Genomic DNA, 15770 nt, shown 5'->3' with positions numbered 1-15770 from the left:
ATTAATATATTTCTAAAAATGTTTTTTATTCTCCTTCACAGCAGTGGCCAGTCTAAGTTCTAAATGGGCTTTTGCCTCTCTTAATTTTTTTCCTACAATACCTAGCAACAACCTTAAACATTTCATGGGTTACCTCCCCTTTTTTCCTCAGGTGATACACCCTCTTTTTTTCCCTTAATTCCTTCCAAGGTTCATTGCCCATCAAGGCCAGCCATCTCCCTGTTGGCTCATCTTCTGGCACACTGGGACAGCCTCTTCCCACACCTTCAAGATTTCTTTCTTGAAGTAGGTCCAGCCCTCCTGGACCCCTTTGTTTTTAATGGCTGTTTTCCCAAGTTTCTGAGTTAGCGCCTCCTCCACAGCAGTTCAGCTCTGCTGTGACCTCAGCAGCTATCTGTTTGGCAGTTACGTGCATAAGACATGATACTGGTAAGGCGTGCATGTACTCTCATGAAATCATAGTAGTGTCACAAAAGTTTTCACCTCTTAGCACTGCCTAGGGTTAAGGTACACAAATAGAGGTACTGAAAGATAAGTTTACCCAAACTCCGGCAAATTAACAAAATTTTATTAAGAATATTCAATATAGCACCACACAAAAGTACACTGTGCTTTGTGTTGCCTTTAAGGAACATGCCAGAGAACTTTAAAACTAGAAAATCTAATGTAAAAAGCCTTCTTGTTCATCCACAGAGTTTGCTGTTTATAGAGAAGCTATTTCAAAATAACCACAGCTTTTGTACATAATGTTTGAATGGCCTTCCACACAGATAAAGCATTCCTCCCTTACATATTAGTTCTGTTTCATCTTCTGGGGTTTGAGCTTTGTTCAGAAAAAACTCCCTTAGGCCAAGGTGCTTTCAGGAAAAGCATTCAATTGAGAACTCTTAATAGCTGATCTGACAACATACGAGTTAACCATAAAATTCTTTTCCTTGAAAACGAACAGAATTTTTATCAATGGTAATTGTCTGAACTGGGCTCTACAAATCAACTGCAGTCAAATTGAGAAAGATTTGGAATCAGTTCCTAATTCCATCTTTGACTCAAAGATAAACAGGGACTACATACCTGATAGAATTACAGATAAATTGTATCTGTACAATTTGGGTGACTTTGAAGGGTCATTTAGTCCATCTCCTCTTTCAGTACCGATTGTTATGCTATAATGGCTTTAAATTATTTGAAACGTAAAGTGCTTCTAAAGCCCATGGCAAGAGAGGGTTGGAACTAGATAAATCTTTAAGGGCTCTTCCAACAAACCATTCTATGTCTATTTCATTCTAAAGTATTTATTGGTCCCTCACATTCCTTACATAGCTAAACTTTGTTTCTTAGCCTGAATTGTCCAAATTAAGGTCTGTGTATAGCTGCTTACACTGTTATGCTTACATTAAATCAGCTTTATTTTTTACTTTTGTAAGTGAGGTAAATTGGAAATGTTTCTGTTTTGCTTGAATATGGAACACACAGATGTTTCAGAACATCCTTTATTTGATGCATCTTGCAGTTAGAGAAAGGCCAGTTTGCATAAAAGGAACCTTAGCAAGTCAACAATAGTAGTAGAGCCACAGTCAGTGTGGAATGGACCCAGTGCTAATGAATTTAAAAACAGTACTGTAAAACTCCTAGGCTTCCAGCTTCACTGACTCCAGTATGGAACGTGCTGCTTTATAGTCTTCGGTTTCTTCCAATTCTTTTTCATTTTCCTGTAATCAAAACCAAAATTTTTGAATACTTTGAAAATAACTGACATGGGATTAAATTTAAGAAGATGACTATGGGGAAAAAAAACCCAACTTTTAATACGACAGGCAAGCAGAAGGCTCAACTCTTTTGCCATAGTCTTCACAGGTAACTTCACTTCACACACTAAGTGGATAGACCCCAAGGCAGGGGCTGGAGGAACAAAGTCTCTCCCACTGTAAGAGAAGACCAGGTTCATGACTCCCTAAGGAACCTGAACATACAAGTCTTTGGGACCTGGTAAAATGCATCTCAGAAGTGCTGAGGGAATTGGCTGATGTAGTTGCCAAGACACTCTCCATTATACTTGAGAAGTCATGGCAATCAGGTGAAGTGCCAGCTGACTGGAAAAAGGGATGTATCATTACTGAAAACAACTAGTTCTGTATGATTGAAAACATAGGTCATTTATTTTGTCCTACTTAAGGTCCAGGATAATGGCTGTTGTGTGTGAGTAGATTTGACCTATGCATACCTTCAATTTATTATGTTAAATATTTTAAATCCAGGACAGCATAACTTGGAACCAATAATAAGGGACCTCAGAACAAAACTAGTTAGGAAAAAGCTTAAGCAGATTGACAATTGAGAAAATGTACATTTGAAGGTAAGCTAAGCACACAAAAGAATTCTTGAAGACTTTCAAATTCCTAACAGCAACAGTAACTCCCCCATTCCTTATTTTAAGTTTGTACAGTACACCGTAACACCATATGACCAACAGCACTGCTGCTTGATGCAATTGAAAACTAGACCAACTAACTGTCCTAGGTTCCTAGGATATGGTTACGTTTTTGGCTTGTGATGCTTTTTCTTCCCTTCACAAGAGCCTGTCTGGGCCATCATGGTGCTGAGGCATTTATCACTTGCTGTAATGACTATTTCATTAGTGTGACTCTTCTCCCTGATTACTGTTACCTCTTTGTGCTTTTCCATGAAACTCTCCTTATGTCAGCCCACAGGGATTTTGCATTTTTCTCCTGATTCGCCTTCTCATTCCACCAAGGAGTGGGGGACAGTTGTACAAGTGGCTGCATGGGGCCTGAACCATGACCATGACACAGATTCTTAAATTCATCTAGATACTGAGCACTTATTTTGGAAAACATTAGAGGCATACTACCTGGGGATGAGACACTTTTGAGCTGTCCTCTGAGAAGGTATTTGCATTTTTGCTATGAAATGTGTTTGGAGTTTAATGCAGGGTGTGTATTTTCAGCCTCACACCAGCATTTACATGTTAGCTGAATTCTTAATGAGAAGAATGCTTTTAAAAATAAGCATGATGATCTTCAAACTTAGTATTTATTGAATATATTTGTACAAGACTATTTATTCCTGTAGGCATTCCTATCTTAAAAATGTGGCAGTAGTAGTGCTCAGCTCACTAATAAAAAACGTGAAGCTATACTTGCAAGGACTCAGATGTCCTCTTTCTTGCCCATAGCATAATAAAAGTATTCTGACTCCTTCATTTTACTACAAGCATGTTAGATACATCTACATTATTAAAAAAAAAAACAAACAACCTAAAGCAGGTGGACTATCTGTTCCTCAACATGTAAGTAACAAAGGAATTCAGAGCCCATTCCAGCAGCTCAGTAGATATGTTGAATATACACTCTGTTAAAGACAGCTTCTAGCATTCTAACAGAGTTTCCACAGACTGGAGACCAAGTCTGTGAACAGTTATCTGGTTTTGGGACCTGTGAAATAATTCCTTGGTCCAGTTCTAATCTGCAGTTGCACTGCAGACAAGCATGTTTATCCAGGTTCATCAACGAACAGCAGCATTTCTTGATGGATGCACTGTGGCACTATACTTACTAGTATCTGAGTAAGATCTGCACGTGCGACTTCTAATCTGCGCTGGCAGTCTGGAATCATCATTCTGGATTCTTGCAAGATCTCGATCTGTGAAAATTAAAAACAAATAATCAAGTAACATATTCCAGACACATATTCTTTGGGGTTTTTTGTAAGGCAAGTCTACTGAAAAATCAGTAGTCCAGTCATCATCTAGGAACTTCAACTGTGTCTATTTTCTAAAAAAAGCTTTTTTTATTAAAAGACACTCACTTAGCATAACTGTTTTAAACTCTGTTAATTTACAGGACACTTCCACTTATTACATGCTTAATTAAATATAAAGTATTAAGTGCAAAAGGCTGTTTAGAATAATTTTTCCCTTAGAAAAAAAAGTACTAAAGCACTGCCGGTAAGCTTTCCATACAGCATTTGTTAAAAAGGCTATTTAAAACAAACTTTCTCCTGCTGTCATGAAGCAGCTTCATCCAAAATGGGATCAGCTGGTTATATAAATATCTCCTGCATCTTTTGGGTAATAAAGAAAAACAGTGTTCAGATAATACCACATAGAGATAATTACTGCATGAAAAAAGTTATTGAGTTATTGATCACATTGTGTGCACACTGCAGGAGGCTCTGACTGAAAGACAAAGGTAAAGAAAAATGAAAAGCAAAGATCAGCAGGCTCGTATTTTTGATGCTTATCATGCATAAAAAGTTATTACTTATCCTTGTGCTTCATTTTAGGAGAAAGATTATTCTCACCATGCACTTTGAACAAAATTACTAAACTGGCACCCCGCTGAATCTGAACATCCTGCCTCCTCCTACAGAAAACAACTTCAGATTTGAACAAGGGAACATTTCTGGATCTGAAATCCAACCACTGACAAAAAAAGGTGTGCTGAGTTGTTCAGTAATCAGTTAAATCTATTTAGAAATGAAAATCTGTTTGATACTTAAATATGTAAATAACTGGTCAACAGAAGGCATTCCCCTTAAATGGCTTACTTCATTGTGTCATTCCTATGTTGTATTCTCTTTTCAGTAATAATGCTGCTACACCAAAGAGCCATTGTGAAAGTGAAGATAAGCTATATATAAGAATGAATTTATGCATACAGAAAGATCTTATGTAGTAAGGCATTATCACCCTGTTTGTGTCATATTTTTCCTCAGCTCAAGTAATTTGTGGGAGAAAAGATAATAAAACTTTGATTCTTATTTTCTCTTAGAGAATCTAGGGCAAAATCTGTTTAATTTAACGAAACAGGTATTTTAAGAAAAAAAAAAGTTAAGCACCCCTAAGTTCTAGTTCTCATTGATATCTCCACTTCTCTTTTAAGCATTCAGTGGTGGACTGCATTAAGACTAGGAACTCCGCATATGACACTTGCAGCAGTGCATGAATAGATAAAGGTTTGTAACTTCTGTAGAATGAGGTGTGCTATGCAAGGCATGAGATGATGCCTTTTGCTTTATGTAGTAGAAAATCATTCTATAAAGAATTCCTACAGGAGTGAGAATATCCAATATAATGACTTCTTTGGGCCAGCTTTGCTAAATAATTGTGCATTGTAAAAAAAAGTGCTGGTGGATGATGTGAAAAGTAGTAACTTAACTGATACTTGCCACTCGATAAGCAATCTCAGAGGTCATACAGATCTAGAACCTGTAAGCTCGAGGCTGGCTGTTGTAAGGAAAGAATAAAGCTACTGCAATCATTCTGTTCAAAACAATTTGACTGAGATCCAAAGGGGTACCTGAGTTTCATTGACATTTGCCTGTAGTTATGCCATTAAGAAGAACCAGAAGGATGATAAATCCTGGAACTATATTCAGTAGGTGCAAAAAGTTGGAGACTGGAAAAGGAATTCTGTAGGACAAGTATTATTAGTGAATTACCAAACTACATATGCAGATGTTTGATAACTTCTACCTAAACATACTTTTTCAAGTAATACTGATCATCCCTGATAAACTATTTCCTGTTACAAATGTCTATATAATAAAGCGAAGTCAAAAGCTCAGGTAATCAGATAAGCTTTAGGACTGGAATTTCAAAAGTGTTCTTCAAATTCTGTCACTCCTGTGAAATGTTCTGACTGAACTCAAAAGAGTTTAAATTATAAGCGTGTCACAAAGGAAGTTATTATAGGAAACTGGTAAAATTTTGCAAAGAACCACAAATATCTTAAGGGTTTCTGTGAATTAGAGATGCATAACAGAAGTGTTAAAAAACCTCAGTAAGTACAGTGTTAAGACAAAAGCAATAAAGCACAAATATATATACAGGGAGATGTAAGTTCAATTTGTTGCCAGTAAGTGCACATAGGACCAAAAGAGATATTGCAGTTACAGTGAGGATGAAGTCCCCTTCCCTTTAAGTGTACTGAAAAAAACAGTTAAAGAAGTCTTTCTTCCTTGCCACATTCCTAGTCAGTTATCTTCCAGGACTGAAGGCATTTTACTAAAGAAGCAGATGTCTGGCATCTTTCTAAAGAAAGCAGTTTCCTCAGATCTGATTAAACCTTCTGACTGTTGAAGGGGTGTACACACACACATTCACTCAACACAATAAGGACTTCTTTTTCTAAGCTGGATCACGTTAAAGAAAAGTGTACACAATGCATTCACCATCAGTAGCCTTCAGTCTGTTTTCCATGAATTCCAGATTGCAGTGACAGATAAAGCACAACAGATGCAAATACACAGATCCACCTACCAGTTGCTTAAGTGGAAGGGCACTGTAACTAAAGTCAGACAACTACTTTACACATTCAAAATAACCACAAAGGCCAAGTGTGATTATGAGAAACAGATGAGAAGATAATGCCCAAGTCTGAAGCCTAAGCAACACTTAAGGAAGGGAGGACAGAGACTCAAAAGAAAAGACTTCTTGAAGTATCATGAACACTAATGTTTCCAAAATCAGTAATCAGTAAGAACACAAAATAAACTGTCATGCTAAGCCTTCTGTTTGGCTAGTCAACGCATTTATAGCTTAAATGCACTGCATGCTTTTACTTCTCACCTCACTGATAACCAGGGAATAAAAAAAGCACCAAGTTCTAGGGCCAGGGTGGCGGCATGGGGACACAGGGAATATGACAACATAGATGATACACAAGAAAGGTGGGCACAGGCAAGGTAGGAACTGAGAGGAGACATCGCATTAAGGTGAATATGAACAGAAAATATTTTATTCTCATGTAGCATGCCAGGAAAAAAAAAAAACCACCGTGCACTATCTACAAGTAGGGGCTACAAGAGTATACTGCAGTCTGTTTTAGGTAAGGTGTTAAATACATTGATCATAACACTTCCAAAGAACCACAAATAAAAGCCTGCAGTAAAGAACTGGAAAGCACTGTTTTGTTTCTACAGTACTTGAGCATTTCAAGAACTGAAATGGCCATTTCACGAACCACGTACCAGTGCAGAAACCTGGAGAAGAAAAACCCTTATAATAATGCCTCGTCATTTCAAACAAACTTTCTGTGCAGCTTCTCAGGTGAGGACTAATCCTGTTTCTTCTAAAGCAGATCACTTGAGGACATAAAAGTCAGAAATATCCTTTGATATTTTGAAAACTTTGTCACTGGCTGTTTTCCACTAAGGCACAGCCATCACCTTCACTGTCAGCAGTGGGGAGTGGAGGAAAAACACCACTTAACCTGAAGCTAAAAATCAGAAATACTTTTCAGAGGACAGAAGCAAAACTCCATGTCCTCCACTGAAAAAGATTTTAATTGAATGCACTGTAACACAAGATGCAGATATTGCTCCTTTAAAGTCAACTTAAAGGATGTTAATGGAATTATCCATTACAGAAAGTTGTCATTTAATCATCAGGCAGTACATTTATTTGCAGCAACTCAAAAATTCTACATGAACAGATCCATGTTGCTCAAGTGTCAGCCTCGCTGTGTAAACAGCTGAGAGGTGATAAACATCTGAATAAAGAGATTTCTTTGGAAGTAGCATTAGAAAATACTGACAAAAGAAAGAGTAGCCCAAAAGAATGGCTCACCTTTCTTGGAAAAAAACAGCCAAATTTTCTGTCTGCCCCACCTCAATTTATTGTTGGGGAGGCTAAGCTTGCGGGAAAGGTTGACAGAGCTGCTGTTTTTGCCTTCCTGTTGGGTGTTTTTGGGTTTTTTTGTGTTTGAGGTAGCAGGCTGGTTATGAGATGCTTTAGAGTAAGCCTGATTTCACTTCCTATTTGTTTTGTAGAGCTGAAATATCCAGAGAAATTTTTGTGCTAAAATTGGAAGCAGAACTGACATGGGAAGCTCCCTAGCTACACAGAAGGCAGAAAAAGTCAGGTCCAGATTTTTTTCCTCCTTCAAAGCACAGGAAAAGTGAATCCAGTGAGTAAGAAATGAATCATTATGCCCCATCATGGCAGCAGGTCTTTCCTATCATAGGAATGCTGCCATACTAACTTACTCCAAGTACTGTATGAGTGCATGTCTGGAATCCAAAAGGTACTTACACTTGCCAAACAGATGAGAAAAGATCACAGTACTAATTTTTTGTCCTTTGGTCCCTTCCAGAAAGCACATTAGACAACAAACCCAAAGTTTGAAAGCATTTTTAATACTAGTTTTGCGCTAGGAATATTATTCTGTACTTAGTACAGGGAATTTCAAGTTGCTAGATTTTAAGGAAAGAAACTGTACTTACAAAGGTTAAAGTCCAAATACGGAGGAGCATTTCCACTGCCTCTTTACCTAAGCAATGAGAGCTAAATTATTAAGCAAAGGCCATATATTCTTAGGAACAGAAAAAAAAATAATACCAACGTGAAACTGTGTGTTTCATCTAATCTTACTGTACTTGATTGGTGAGAAGAATGAAACTTTGTTTGAATGAATCAAGTGGGGAGTGGAAAGAGCTCTAAAAAAGCAAACTGAGCTAACAGGAGTGTATCTTTGCAGCAAAACAGGCATTTAAAAATGAAGAAGCTACAGAACATTACAATGTCCCTTTCAGTCAGGACTCCTCCAGTAACAGAGTTAGCAGCAAATTCTCATCTTCCACAAAAATTTTCAAAAACAGTGTACATGGAAATTTATAATTTATTAGTAAAAATGCTGACAGTTAACAAAACTACCAGCGTATATCTACAATTCCACTGAGGAGAAACAAGAAGTAGATAACTCAGGCTTTTCCCACACTCACAAGCCTGAAGATAAAAGCATTAGCTAGGAAAAGGTATTTCCTTCTGTATGAGACATATCAACAACCACAGATAAATGGAAAACCACCAGTTCTGATCATTAGTCTTCATTCATGAGTGTTCACAGTGTGAAAATTTTCAATTACAGGTGAAGTAGTATGAGGCTCTGTATAAAATATTCATATACTGGGTATCATTACAACTGTTTAGAAAGTAAGGCTTCGTTATGAAAAAATCCACATGGAGGTCCAATTGCACTACTTGCTGCTACCAGTCAGGGTTCTTCATGACCATCTACAGAAACTATATGCAGAATTTACACCTGGTAGACAAGTATTTTATTTTTTCCCCCTAACTTCTACAAACCTGCTACATATAGTACGTATTTTTAATAAGATTATTTTCAATTTATTTTTCTATTAAAGTACTTAATAGCCCTTCTTCCTACAAGTGCTATCATTGAAGGTAATACAGGTTTGAGAGAGAAAATTTCTTTGTTTTTTTTTCTTTTTTTCAAATATTGCTCGTTTATGAATGAATTGCTTTCCCTTGAACTCCAAATTTTGTAGACGAAACCTAGATGATTGCAGAGTGATTTTGTAGACAAAACCCAGAAGATAGTATAGTCATATTTTAAAAAATTATTTTAAAATAAGATGTAAGTGAAGGAAAAGGAGGGGCTTCCTTGCCCAATGATGTTAGAGTTTCTTTCCCTACAATACACAACCTACTCCAAGTAGTTCTCAGCTTGGATTCAGCTGGTACACAACTTGAGGCACACCAAGTAGTGCAAACAGAACGTGCACTCAGGACAACGGTAATATACAGGTGTTACAGGTGAAAAGCAGGTGCAGACGGCTCAGGGATGAGACATGACATTCAGGAAATTAAAAACCTGACTGTATTGAAAGCATAGTGTTACCACAGTGGGAGCTCTGGAACACCAACGCGGTTAAAAATGGGGACCTGGCACAGCAGAACACTACTCAGGGGTAAAGGTCAAAGGAAAGCACTGCAGGAGCAGATAATAAAACTTTGACTTTGACATGTGTAATGGCCTGATTTGCTCATTTGTGAACTTGCTGATGCATGGCAGGTACTGTTGTCCAAATTCTGAGATCTGCCATCATGTTGGTGCTGGTGCCAAGGTGGCTGCTGATGACCATGACAATGACAAAAAACATGCTTGAGACTCTACATATTTGGATGGGAGGAAGAGAATTAGAATTGAGTTACTGCAACAAAGTCTTCTCATGCCCTACAAAGTAGTCTTCAAGTTATAATGTTAGTCAACGTATACTAGCACTGCAAGAAAACTGTCCTTTTTGTTTCTCTGATCCTGAATCTGCTCCTCATTAAGGCTTTCTGGACAGCTAGTATCTACCAACTACCCGAGTTGGTCACCGTCTAAGCTAAAGATCACTTAGGTTCATAGGAACCACAAACTGTGTAAGGGTTTAAGAGAAAAATACGTCAAAGCCTAACTCATTCTGAGAAGGGACTGATACCTCCTTAAAGACTAGACACACCACCCTCAAGTCTACTTATGTTGTAGGAATGGCATTATTCATTTTAAAGTAAAAATTTCCACATTCACTTCTGTACTATTAAACTGTATGTTCTACTGCAGAGTTGTAACTAGAAGGTTAAAGGAGAATAGTAGAACATTGAAATAAGCAATGTTTTAAACTTTTTCAGGATCCCTCCCCCAACTCTGTATTAATTTGCATACACATATATGATTTAGATGATACTTCAGCCGAAGTAATAGTTAAAATTATTCTCCTAGCGTCAAGTGATTGAATTTATTCCCATCCCCCAAATGTTTTATTCCATTACTGAAATACAGAATACAACTGTATATTTAAAAAACCACAAGTATTCAGAGTGGGAATTATTAACTAAAAGCAATTCTTAAAATATGTAACTACAGATATTTTTCCAAGTAACATCTCAAAGTATTAACTTTATCCAAACAATGACTCTGAGCAAGCTCTCTTGGTATTATATCGTTTTCATTAACAAATATGGTCCTATTGAAAGTGTGTGCCTTCTTTCTGAACCTCCAAACTCTCCATCATAACTTCAAATATTAAGAACTTCCAGAATGCAAAGTGCACTAAAAGAACAAGATGTGAAGATGTCTTTGGAGGAATTGATGGCTTTCAAAGTGGATCAGGCAATTTCTCAGTGAATCAAGACTATTCACTGTGAAGGTTTTTGTCACTGGTCTCAAAGTATCTTCAAGTAGTATGTAGCATTTCATTTCACAGGAGAAGTTCATATCCTCCACTGTTCTTGACTTTGATGATATCTTGCAGGTCACTGCAGAAATAGCACAGCGCAGTCAAATAATCTGATGAATGGGGGACACTGAAAATTGGAATTGCATTCATTAGTTCTTGTTAGCACCAGCGGATCTTCAGAGAGACTACTATCTTGTAGGATCTTAGAGTCTCAGTCTGTTGTGAGGCAGAAGACACTCAGCTCTATCAATACAATTCCTTTATTTGTATACGAATGCTTTATTTGTATTTTTTTTCTCACAGTATAAAGAAAGCAAAGCAGGATATACATACCTGAACTGAAATCTAAACTTACTAAAAAAAAAAAAAGTTGGCTTAGCTTGTTCTAAAAGGGCTTTTCCCGACCCTTTTTTTTTTGTTCTTGTTAATTTTTACATTCGAGTTTTGTGTAACCTATTCTCTGGGAGAGCCATGCCTAGAGAGTGGTGGTGAATGGTGCCACTTCCAGCTGGCAGCCTGTCACTAGTGGTGTCCCCCAGGGATCAGTGCTGGGCCACATCCTGTTCAATATCTTTATTGATGATCTGGATGAGGGGATTGAGTCCATCATCAGTAAATTTGCAGATGACACCAAGTTGGGAGGGAGCAGCTGTTGATCGGTTAGAGGATAGAAGGGCTCTGCAGAGGGACCTTGACAGGCTGGACAGATGGGCAGAGTCCAACATGATGACATTCAACAAGTCTAAGTGCTGGGTGCTGCACTTTGGCCACACAACTCCATGCAGTGCTACAGGCTGGGGTCAGAGTGGCTGGAGAACAGCCAAACAGAAAGGGACCTGGGGGTGCTGGTTGACAGTAGGCTGAACATGAGCCAGCAGTGTGCCCAGGTGGCCAAGAAGGCCAATGGCATCCTGGCCTGCATCAAGAATAGTGTGGCCAGGAGCAGGGAAGTAATTTTGCCCCTGTACTCAGCACTGGTTAGGCCACACCTTGAGTACTGTGTCCAGTTCTGGGCTCCTCAATTTAAGAAGGACATTGAGATACTTGAACCAGAGTTCAAGAGAACTCTGGTGTCCAGAGAAGGGCAACAAGGCTGGGGAGAGGCCTCAAAGACAAGCTTTATGAGGAGAGGCTGAAGGAGCTGGGATTGTTTAGCCTGGAAAGGAGGAGGCTCAGGGGAGACCTCATTGCTGTCTACAACTACTTGAAAGGAGGTTGTGGCCAGGAGGGGTTTGGTCTCTTCTCCCAGGCAATCAGCACCAGAACAAGAGGACAGAGTCTCAAGCTGCACCAGGGGAAGTTTAGGCTTGAGGTGAGGAGAAAGTTCTTCACAGAGAGAGTTGTTAGATGTTGGAATGTGCTGCCAAGGGAGGTGGTGGAGTCACCATCCCTGGAGGTGTTCAAGAGGGGATTAGACGTGGCACTTGGTGCCATGGTTTAGTAGTCATGAGGTCTTGGGTGACAGGTTGGACTTAATGATCCTTGAGGTCTTTTCCAACCTTATTGATTCTGTTGTTTTAAAATGAACATGGGAGAACAGTAGATTACATTTTAAAAGATAGGTAAAAGATAACGTATTTACTTCAAAGAATAAAGGACATAGTCAAACACAAATATACCACAATTCTGTAAAGAATAAACAGGAATTGCCCAAGCCCAAGCCTTCTCTCAGTGAGAAAGAAACCTGACACTCCTTCCAAAAGGGCACGTACAAACTGTCTGTAACCACTCTTATTTTGTGGGAAACATTCCAAGAAAAAATTAAACCTAATGTAAAAATGACACTAAACCACACTCTTGAGCAGATGAAACTACAGCACCTTGCCGGTCAGAGACTGCACCATAAGCTCTACTCATTCTCTCTGTTTGAGGTGGGTGCTTTTATCAAAGGGATACTGGAAAATACTCAAGAGTTGAAATATTTCATCTTCATAACTATTGAGCATTCTCACTTCACTTTAACATTTACACTTATCAGCAAGCACTTAGCTTACCTAAATACATCCATACCACTTATGTTCATGCTCCTGGTGTTTCTGAGAAAGAGTTCATGATGGCCTCATACACACTCTTAGTAAGTGACAGCCATCCTGACACCAAGTGCTAAGTAATCCACATGCACTGTCCTTACAGTTTGACAGTTCTGGAATAAAGGAATAAACATTTCTACAAATGCTTACTATGACTTTGACAGGATTTTAGTCTAGTATTTGCATCATAGCAGTCTGGAAAAGGCACAGGAGATTCTTTCATTTAAGGACAATTATGACTAAAGCAAAGAATAATTTTATAAAATTAGTTTTAGAATAGTTTACCTGCTTCTTAATTCCATAATCATCACATGCTTCAGCTTTCATTTTTTCAATCTTTTCTTCTTGCTGTTTTGCTTCTTTTTCATACATACATTTTTCTTTCGCCAATCTGCAATTAAACCAAGTTACTATGTTAATCTGGCTGTATAACAGTGAGAAGTTACACCATTGATAACAAACCCCACCCATGAAAGCTGCAGCCCAATAAAATAATATATAGTTTTATTTTGAAAGATTCTTAGTCTCTGCAAAAAAAAAAAGCATTTAGGAAATGCTGAATTTAGCTAAAAATGCACAATTATTCTTATAATTTAAATGTAAAAGATTGCAAACAATTCTCTGTGAGCTATCTATGCAGATTTTTCTTTAAAAAGCTAATTGGTACTCCATTTCAAATACATAACAGAAACAGATAAGCTGCTTTATAAATTTGGATAACTACTAATAAAGGCAGTAATACAGAGAAGAAAGCTCTCTATCTCAAAAAGGTCCTCACATCATAGGAAGCCTAACCAAATTATATTGTTTAAAAAAACAACTAATCAGGATTTGCCAGATTTTCTCTACATCATCCAGGTTCTGATAGTTTTGTGAGTGCCCTGTATTAACTGTTACAGTCACATGGTCTTTGCTATTCACCACTAAATAACACCATTGCACCTGCATCATTAGATGAACGACAGACAATCTGCATAGTAGTAACTTTGAAAAAAATCTATCACATATAAAAGAAGAGAAATAGTTTCAGGTTCAGAAACTATGATCCTAGAAGATTTTTTTTTCCTGATCACTACATTTCATACCATTAAATATATTATTTCCCATATTAGTTCAATAATGAAAAGTAAAACTCCCGAACTACACAGTAGCCTCATAGTCTTACATTCCTTTGGAGTATTTTCTCCCTTTACCTTGATGCTGGTTTGGGGGTTACAGACAAAAGTAACAGTTCCATAAATTATGCTATAGGAATTTTCTTTATGGCCTGTCTTTCAAAAGGAAGATAATCCATCCTTTAATACTAATAATGGACCCATATTTAGGAGCAGGATGCTTTTTGCTAACAAGCATAGATTCCAAAGTAATGTACAAAGTTTTGAAAGTCTGAGGGGAACATAGAAGTAGTCTAGTATTATGCCCTACAGTCAGTTTTACATTGCAATCCCAATATCAAACATTATTATTTGTTGTTACTGCTGTTTAGATGTTGCATCACCCACTTTGCTGTGTATGATCATAAAGCATATGTTGGATTACCTAACGCTAATCTGAACCAAAGCATCCTTTACTGTCTAGAAAATAAATAATTTCTGATACATAGTTTAGGACAAAACCGAACATTAAGATGCTACTGTAAACCTGAGAGCATGACAAAGAAAATCTTTCCTCAAACAGGAATAAGCATCAGATCAGCCTACAGAAGATTGGTTAAGGAGAACTTTACAGCCAAAAGAACATATTCAGACTGGAAAAGCAAAGAACATATTAGACAAATGAGAAAAGAATAAATAGAGGTCGAGAGCTTCATGGTCACGTTAGTGCATTAGAGCAAATTAATTCCTAATTTGTCACAGTTAAGTGCCTTACTAGAAGTGATGCTGAGATGGACAAAAAAATACTGGTGATACGAGAACTTTTCGTTAAATGAAGCTACCAGGAAAATACCACTGAAGCAGTATCTTGAGAAAAATTCCAAAGGCAATATAGTGATACTGTAAAAACAGGAACTCTCCCTGCTTTTATTACAGTAAACTCTTAACATCATCAAAACCTGTTTTGCCAAAATAGCTTTAAGCTGTGGTTCCACAACATCTGATCTGAAGTGGACTGTGGCAACGTGCACCTGAACTCATTTCAACCCTTGTGAAGTTCCACAGATGAGAGGGCCTTCAGGCTTAGAAAGAAGCCTTAACAGTGTGTAGAGTGCATACTGTAGGTATTGTTTAGGCCAGTTTCTACAAGTCAGTCAAGTACCAGCTTTGCGAAGTTGTACTGGGGAAAGACAGCAGCGTAATTACCAGTGATAAAGACACTAAATCAGCGGCTGTGATTCCAACTACTGGAACTAGCTCCAGTATTAGCATCAGCAAATATTGATTTAATAGAGGATGAGTTAATTGTTTGATCAAGGTTACTTGATTTAATTCCTGGCAGTATTATTTGCTTTACTATTTTTAGGTTGAAAAAAAGTTAATTTTAATCAACCTGTGAGACAGATGATTTTTTTGTTTTTTTACACGAACAGCAAATTCCCTTAGGGAGCAAGGGGGAAGACATATGATTAAATGTGGTTTTTATGTTGATTCACTTACTGAAGTGTGCATGCCATTGAAACTAGTCAACTTGCATTGCTAAACTCAGCATTTTAATTTTTAGCTAAAACAAAAGCCATGTTTGCCATTACTTATATTTTACATGATCTCCCATTCACATCTCCATCTATGCACACTAACTTTTCAACCTTTATTTTTA

General features: G+C 37.7%; 1 protein-coding gene across 1 annotated transcript in view; it reads right to left on the bottom strand.

Moving 5' to 3' along the window:
* Nucleotides 1-596: 596 nt before the first annotated feature.
* Nucleotides 597-15770, bottom strand: part of TBCA (tubulin folding cofactor A) — a 31488-nt gene continuing 16314 nt past the window's right edge. The window contains exons 2-4 of the mRNA XM_054397904.1: nucleotides 13302-13407; nucleotides 3574-3660; nucleotides 597-1709 (exon numbers count right to left, since the gene is read on the bottom strand). Coding sequence (XP_054253879.1) covers nucleotides 1629-1709; nucleotides 3574-3660; nucleotides 13302-13407 — 274 coding nt within the window. The 3' untranslated portion in view covers nucleotides 597-1628. The remainder of the gene's footprint in view (nucleotides 1710-3573; nucleotides 3661-13301; nucleotides 13408-15770) is intronic.

Source organism: Indicator indicator, chromosome Z, assembly GCF_027791375.1.
Source record: "Indicator indicator isolate 239-I01 chromosome Z, UM_Iind_1.1, whole genome shotgun sequence".
Classification (NCBI taxonomy): domain Eukaryota; kingdom Metazoa; phylum Chordata; class Aves; order Piciformes; family Indicatoridae; genus Indicator; species Indicator indicator.
The sequence above is the reverse complement of the archived record's forward strand: the minus strand, read 5'-3'. Positions and strand labels throughout refer to the sequence as shown.